Below are 7,783 nucleotides of genomic sequence, written 5' to 3'. Positions count from 1 at the left end.
TCTGTGTGTGTGTCTGTGTGTGTGTGTGTGTGTGTGTGTTTTGTAGGTCTGAGATAAAATATAATGTAATAAATAAATACCCTATGTACGGTACACCATAAGCTACACACCCTTCAGTGCTCCTCCTACAGGATCAGTGTGGAATTTAGAAGAACAATTGAACAAAAATATGGTTTCTTTATAACATTTTGAATAATATATATAATTTATAAAACAGATAATCTGTTGTCTGCAATGGATTGGCACCCTGTCAAACCTGCACTACTGTCTGAGCTGCTGTGAGAGAGAATTAATCAACACCTTCTGACCAATCAGAGTGCAGGACTTAGCAGCATGGGATAATACACACTGAAATATATACTGCTGATGATGAGCTTTTTAGTCATATCTTATTATACTGCATACACAAGTTTACTGTAACACACGAGCGCACACACATAGTTCCCATTAAGGAAATGTGGTGTTTCATGATAAAGCGCTGTTAAAAAGTAAAGTGTGTGAATTGAGGATCAGTGTTTGTGTCGTCTCGGCTGGAGAAACACAGCTTTAAGGTAAGAACTTTACAGGGACATGTTTAATAGTAATAATAATAATAATAATAAGACATGAATTACATACAGAAGTGGTACACAGTGCTGAGTGCGTTCAAATTCTAATTTTATTTATTACACACACACACACACACACACACACAGTATAGAGTGCAGTAAAATGCTTTTTATGTCTGTCTCGACTAAAATAATAATATACAATTAAAATTAAATAAATTCACACTAAATTAAAAGAATAAAATGATATTACACTAGATATAAAACTGACAAGAGATAATATAAAGAAAACAATGTGCAGAAAGATGCAATGTACAAGAATATTTGTTAAGAAATTATAGTAAAATAGAATTCGCAAAGAAAAAATCTAAAATCTAGAATTCAATTTAATTTTATTTGTATAGCGCTTTTAGCAATTTTCATTGTCGCAAAGCAGCTTTACACAATCAAAAGAATTATTTAAGTTTGTATGAAATGTGAATTTGTAAGAATCAAAATGGTCAGTTTGTCCCTGATGAACGAGCCGAGTGTGACGGTGCTGAGGGAAAAACTCCCTGAGATGGTAATAGGAAGAAACCTTGAGAGGAACCAGACTCAACAGGGAACCCATCCTCATCTGGGTGAAACAGAAAGCAGTAAATGATCTGCATTTATACAGTGTGTAGGGTGGGAGGCAGTTCAGCTATAATAGCTGATGTTAATTGATGTTAATATGGAGTCCAGGTAGTTATTGAAGACCCAGGTAGACTTGTAAGAAGTTCCAGTCATGAACTATCGAACTGTCAAGTCCCCAGAGAAACAGTTGCCAACACCAGTCAAGGCCAGAACCATTTTCTAGGTAGAGAGAATCATCACCAGACACCAGACGCATCCCAGAGAGACACACGGGGCATCCATGTGACGAGATCTTCAGCCAGAAGCGGGGCACCAGGATGGGTCAGACAGGTCCGGAGGGCAGAGGGAGTCTGGATCACTGGCAGCTCAGGAACGACATGTGTAGCTCGACAGAGAGAGAGAGAGAGTGAAAGGGGGAGACAGGAGGAGAGAAGAAAGAGAAAACAGTTAGGTTAAAAGGTAAATAGGTTTTTAGCCTGGACTTAAACACTGAGACTGTGTCTGAGTCCCGAACACTATTTGGAAGACTATTCCATAACTTTGGGGCTTTGTAAGAAAAAGCTCCGCCCCCAGCTGTAGTTTTAATAATACGCGGTACTGACAAGCAGCCTGCATCCTTTGATCGAAGTAGGCGTGGCGGATCGTAAGACACTAGCAGTTCGCTCAGGTACTGCGGCGCGAGACCATTTAATGCTTTATATGTCAAGAGTAGTATTTTAAAATCAATGCGAAATTTTACAGGGAGCCAATGGAGTGAAGATAAAATAGGGGTGATGTGCTCATATCTTCTGGTTCTAGTGAGGACTCTCGCTGCTGCATTCTGGACTAGCTGAAGCTTATTTATGCATCTAGCTGAACAACCAGACAGTAAGGCATTACAATAGTCCAACCTAGAGGTGATAAAAGCATGAACTAGTTTTTCTGCATCGTTCAGCTACAATATATTTCTTATCTTGGCAATATTTCTGAGGTGAAAGAATGCTATCCTGGTAATATTATCTACATGAGCTTTAGATGAAAGGCTGGAATCTATAATCACACCGAGGTCTTTTACTGTTGCATTTGATGGAACAGAAAGGCCATCTAAAGTTACGGTGTGATCTAAAATTTTACTCCTAGCTGTATGCGGTCCTATGACTAGAACTTCTGTCTTATCCGGATTAAGCAGAAGGAAGTTAATTAGCATCCAATTTCTTATGTCCTGCACACATTGCTCAATTTTAGTAAGCTGTTTTTTCTCATCAGGTTTTGCTGAGACATATAACTGTGTATCATCAGCATAACAATGAAAACTAATACCACGCTTAGAGAATTAAGGTTAGTGTAGAGGGACGAGTGGCAGCAGCAGCGTGACTGACGCAGTGCAGACGTCTACATTTCAATATTCATGCTACAAATAGATAAAGAAGTGTCACATCAGGCTGAGGTGTCGTGGGAGACAACATGCATAACGAGTACATATCTATTTATATTAAACCTGCGTGTTATCAGTAATGTAGGGGATTGTGGGTAGGTGTGGGTGTATGGATGGGTGTGTGTGTGGGTGTGTACTGTAAAACGTGTCATCAGAGCTGTATATGAACATGTTCCAGTCTGCAAAGCGGCCACTGATTCTGAGCTTCTCTTTCAGCCATATTCTGTAATGCAACATGTGGAAGATGGTGGTTTCATTGTTCTTTTTCTTCTGCTTCTACTTCCTCTTCTTCTTATTATTATTATTATTAATAATAATAATAAGAAGTTGCTGTTGTTGCTATTATTATATTAGTACTAACAATAGTATTTTATGTTTACTTGTTAAAATTATGAACAGTTTTTTATGTTATTTTCTATTTCCTTTTTTCAGCATGCTCTTCATCCTCTTCTTCCTCGTGTCTCGACACTCCGTGGTCATGTCCAGCAATGGTTGCCACAGTGACAGGGACAAAGACCACCGCCCCCGTGTGAGCTGTGTGACTCAGGGTCTAACCGCAGTGCCTGATGGGATAGATCCTGGAACACAGACACTTGTCCTTTCCCAGAATGCTCTTGACTCTCTCTCTTGGGCCAACTACACCATTTTCACACAGCTGCATGAGTTGGACTTGAGCCAAAATTTGATTAGCACCATCGACCAATCAGGTAAGTAGTCATGAATGTGGGTGGGGCAATGTTTTCACCCTGAAGTAACCCTGAAGTAAGCCATGTACCTCAGCAGTCAGTAGAAGTGCATGTGGATATCAGTTTTGTACCTGTGTTTCCTCAACATTTGTTTTTCCTTGATTTTTTTATTAACCCTAACCCAACCCTATCCCTAAGTTCAACCAAGCTCCACCCATTAAGATACAATTACATAAACATTGTGTAAATATTGTCATTTATAAATCCACCTGGTGTTTCTCAGGTCCTGTGATGAATAACCTGCGTGTGTTGCGGCTGACTAATAACACACTGACTTGTTTGGGTGGAGGTACATTTAAATCCACTCCATCTCTCATGGAGATCTATTTAGATGGAAACACAATCAGTTCCCTGGACAATGAAGCATTTCGTGACTTGCCGAACCTAGAGGTCATTAACCTTTCCCGTAACAAGCTGCACATTCTGCCCCCCCACCTGCTTCAGCACATTTCCTCCAGCGGCCTAAAGCACTTTGACCTGGAAGAGAATCATGTCCAGCACCTTCCGGATGATTTTTTTACTTCAAAACCTGAACTCCCGTATGTCTACCTTTCCAAAAATGACTGGGTTTGCACCTGCCAGGTGAGTTACCTGCAGCGATACCTGGATGATCAGGGTCATAACGTTTACAAACACACAGGGGCTTTGGCCATTGAGAATGCTGTGGACAGTGTGGTGTGTTCTGCTCCGCCCAGACTTCAGGGTCAAGCTATAGTGGACCTATCAGAGGAGGAGTACTGCAGTTCACATAGTGACTCACCACTGGGGGACATGATACCACTAGTTTTCCCAACAACTACGTTGAATAATGCTGAATACGAAACCCCTTCTATTTCAATTGAACTAAAAAGCATGAACCCAACAACTATTCCAGCAATAACCACTGAACCAGCTACACAAGAAGGCACTACTTCAATTACTAATACACCAAGATATACATCAACAGCCGTTCAACAAAATACACCCACTGAAGAAACTTCAGCAACAACTACGCCAAAGATTATCGAGTCTAGTACTACTCCTGGTTTCACTAGCTTAACCAACGAAAAATCAACTACTACTACTACATCAACAACCATTCAACCAACTACACCAATAACCACTGATCCAACCACATCAATAAATATTACACCAACAACCTCGCAAACAACCTTTCACCCAACTACACCAGAGACTGCTAAGTCCAAAACTACACCTGTTCCGACTACACTAGCAACCAACAACCCAACAACTAGTAATGCAGTTACCACAGTGGCACAGCTAGGAGGAGAGATTCTCTCAGCGCATGCTGATGGCCAGCACTCAGTGCCATGGTGCTGGTGGTTGTTTATTACTGTTTTGCTGTTATGTATTTTCTCTGCCATTTTCTCCAGCATGCTGTTCCTGTGGCTTATCATCGCTTATATCAAACTTTACCAACCAATCAAACGGCACATCCATGGCAGGCCGGAGGTGACACTGAAGGCGTACCAGGCCACAGTGGATCCGTCACCGGTAGTGGGCAGACATGAGGCAGAGAGAGTCCCGTTTTTACCCCGAGAGATGATACGAGAAACTCAACCAGTGTTCCGTTCTGTGCTGTTCATCTCGAAAGGAGATGAGGATGGTGAATCAGATGAATGGAGAGAGGGAATGAGGAACAAAAATGAAGAAAAGAAAAGAGAAACTGCTGCAGTGACTAAAATAGACCTGCTGCCGGCAGTGACTCTGCACAGAGAGCGAGAGACGGAAGCCAAAGACAGGGAGGAAGTGTTTAGGAAAACTTTATACAGGGTGATAAGCAGAGAGGAAGAGATAGAAGGATGGAAAGAAGTAGAGGAGAACTGCTGGATGGAGGAAAGAGACAAAGCTAGAAAAGAGGAAGAACTGGAGAGAGGAAAGACACGGTATAGCCTGATCCTCAGGGAGGAGAGAGGGAGTCTAATGGAGGACAAAAGCGACGGGACAGAATGGCTGGTGGGTGAGTGGGAGATGAGAGGAGGAGTACACACAAGCTTGGGGTCTTTAATGAGGATGAAAGAAGGGGGTGGTCTTTCTGACTCCACCCACATGGACACAACTGGGCCAGTGGCAGAAACCTCAGTCTGAGTTTTGTTCTTAATGATGTTCTCACAGTCAAAAATATAAATTGCTATTTCTATTCAGTATATACTGTATATATATACAGTAGTTGTGTTTCTGAGAGGTTTTTTCTTTTATAAAAAATAGCCACATTTGTTTATTTTCTTGAAATGAAATTTTACTGTTTAAAAATATTTAATTTTGTAAAATTACTGAACAATAAAAACATTTGTTTCCTAATTTATGAATACCTAAACTTTTTTTTTACTGTTTAAAAGTCTAATTTTAAGTTGCATTATGTTAGGAGATAAAAGTTTCTAATGGTAAAAATTGTATAATTGTATAACTGCACTCTACTGCTGTCCACCGTCCATGTAATAGGGACACCTATATGTTAATGCATCTATCCAACCAGGCATCAGAAGGCATAAAATAATGCAGATCCAGATCGAGAGCCTTTGTTTTGGTTTACATCGAACATCATATCGAGGAAAAAGTCTTATCTCTGTGAATTTAACTGTAGCATGTTATTGGTGCTAGATGGGCTGGTTAGAGTCTTTCAAAACCCGCTATGTAGCTGCTGGGGCTCTTACAAACAACTCTCCATAGTTTACACAGGAAAAAAAACACCTAACCGCTTTGCTCAGAAATGCCTTGATGACAGGAAGTGTATAGTAACTCATATAATGACTCTTTACAACCATAATGAGCAGAAAAGCTTCAGCTCCAACATCCAGTCCGACTCCTTTACATCCTCAGCACACGCTCACCCACACACCAGACACACGGAGACTGGGAAAACACCAAGAAATTAACTTTCTTAATATTTCGTAGCAGTTCTTAGAAGAACTCAAAACAGCCCAACATCTACACCAGAGTTAGAGTCACTGAGATCAAAACAGCCCAACATCTACACCAGAGTTAGAGTCACTGAGATCAAAACAGCCCAACATCTACACCAGAGTTAGAGTCACTGAGATCAAAACAGCCCAACATCTACACCAGAGTTAGAGTCACTGAGGTCAAAACAGCCCAACATCTACACTAGAGTTAGAGTCACTGAGATCAAAACAGCCCAACATCTACACCAGAGTTAGAGTCACTGAGATCAAAACAGCCCAACATCTACACCAGAGTTAGAGTCACTGAGATCAAAACAGCCCAACATCTACACCAGAGTTAGAGTCACTGAGATCAAAACAGCCCAACATCTACACCAGAGTTAGAGTCACTGAGGTCAAAACAGCCCAACATCTACACTAGAGTTAGAGTCACTGAGATCAAAACAGCCCAACATCTACACCAGAGTTAGAGTCACTGAGATCAAAACAGCCCAACATCTACACCAGAGTTAGAGTCACTGAGATCAAAACAGCCCAACATCTACACCAGAGTTAGAGTCACTGAGATCAAAACAGCCCAACATCTACACCAGAGTTAGAGTCACTGAGATCAAAACAGCCCAACATCTACACCAGAGTTAGAGTCACTGAGATCAAAACAGCCCAACATCTACACCAGAGTTAGAGTCACTGAGATCAAAACAGCCCAACATCTACACCAGAGTTAGAGTCACTGAGGTCAAAACAGCCCAACATCTACACTAGAGTTAGAGTCACTGAGATCAAAACAGCCCAACATCTACACCAGAGTTAGAGTCACTGAGATCAAAACAGCCCAACATCTACACCAGAGTTAGAGTCACTGAGATCAGCCTTGTTTCCATTCTGGTGCTCCCAAAGTCATTATAGTTATACAGAAATATTGCATAGTTTTTGTAGTGTCTTCTTCTTTTATTAAAGTTTTCATATTTATTTAAATAAAGATAAATAAAATCTCTAATTAAACGCTTAAAATAAATAATCATGTTATTTATTATTATGTATTTATGTTGTTTAAGCTGTTCAGCGTTTATTGGCTTCTTTTCACGCTCAAAATACACGCATGCGCAGTAGTGACAGTAATTTGCGTTGGTCCTCAGTCAGATGAGAGGTGTCCAGTTATATGCCTGTTATAAAAAAAAACAGTTCCAGCTTGGGAGGAAAACGAGAATTAAAGGCCGTTGGTAAAATGATATTATAATTAATCTTCTATATTTACATTTAGAAGTGTGCGGTGCTGTGTTTTACCGAAGAGTCGGTATTTTATTCAGGCAGCGGCGCCAGTGAGACCGCGATGAAGGACCCGGATGTTGGAGGACCGGCGCGCGCAGCAATCCGAGGAATTAAACCGAGAACATTTAAACTTTACGGTAAATATGTGTTTTATTGTTCTGCTGCACGCGCTACTGGAAATGCACTGTTATTTTTCATCACACTGTGTGTGTGTGTGTGTGTGTGTGTGTGTGGAGGCCTGTTGGTTGGTTAATCGCCAGTACAATGATGACGTCACGATACGTT

At 40.9% G+C, this 7,783-nt stretch overlaps 2 protein-coding genes across 2 annotated transcripts in view; both read left to right on the top strand.

Moving 5' to 3' along the window:
• The first annotated feature begins 411 nt into the window (after nucleotides 1-411).
• Nucleotides 412-5,624, top strand: LOC128509985 (platelet glycoprotein Ib alpha chain). Its single transcript, XM_053481901.1, has 3 exons — nucleotides 412-551; nucleotides 3,010-3,284; nucleotides 3,547-5,624. Exons 2-3 carry the CDS (start codon nucleotides 3,011-3,013, stop codon nucleotides 5,409-5,411), a joined length of 2,139 nt encoding a protein of 712 aa, XP_053337876.1. The 5' UTR covers nucleotides 412-551; nucleotide 3,010; the 3' UTR covers nucleotides 5,412-5,624.
• A 1,844-nt stretch (nucleotides 5,625-7,468) lies between these two features.
• Nucleotides 7,469-7,783, top strand: part of trappc1 (trafficking protein particle complex subunit 1) — an 8,658-nt gene continuing 8,343 nt past the window's right edge. Inside the window, exon 1 of the mRNA XM_053481944.1 lies at nucleotides 7,469-7,635. Within this exon, the coding sequence (XP_053337919.1) occupies nucleotides 7,573-7,635 (63 nt within the window). The 5' untranslated portion in view covers nucleotides 7,469-7,572. The remainder of the gene's footprint in view (nucleotides 7,636-7,783) is intronic.

This window comes from Clarias gariepinus, chromosome 22 (assembly GCF_024256425.1).
Source record: "Clarias gariepinus isolate MV-2021 ecotype Netherlands chromosome 22, CGAR_prim_01v2, whole genome shotgun sequence".
Lineage (NCBI taxonomy): Eukaryota > Metazoa > Chordata > Actinopteri > Siluriformes > Clariidae > Clarias > Clarias gariepinus.
The sequence above is the reverse complement of the archived record's forward strand: the minus strand, read 5'-3'. Positions and strand labels throughout refer to the sequence as shown.

Excerpts from the sequence above, each read along its gene's own strand:
- LOC128509985 (XM_053481901.1), top strand. The coding sequence starts at position 3,011 with ATGCTCTTCATCCTCTTCTTCCTCGTGTCTCGACACTCCGTGGTCATG. Across the intron at positions 3,285-3,546 it reads TAGCACCATCGACCAATCAG|GTCCTGTGATGAATAACCTG; the intron begins GTAAGTAGTCAT and ends GGTGTTTCTCAG.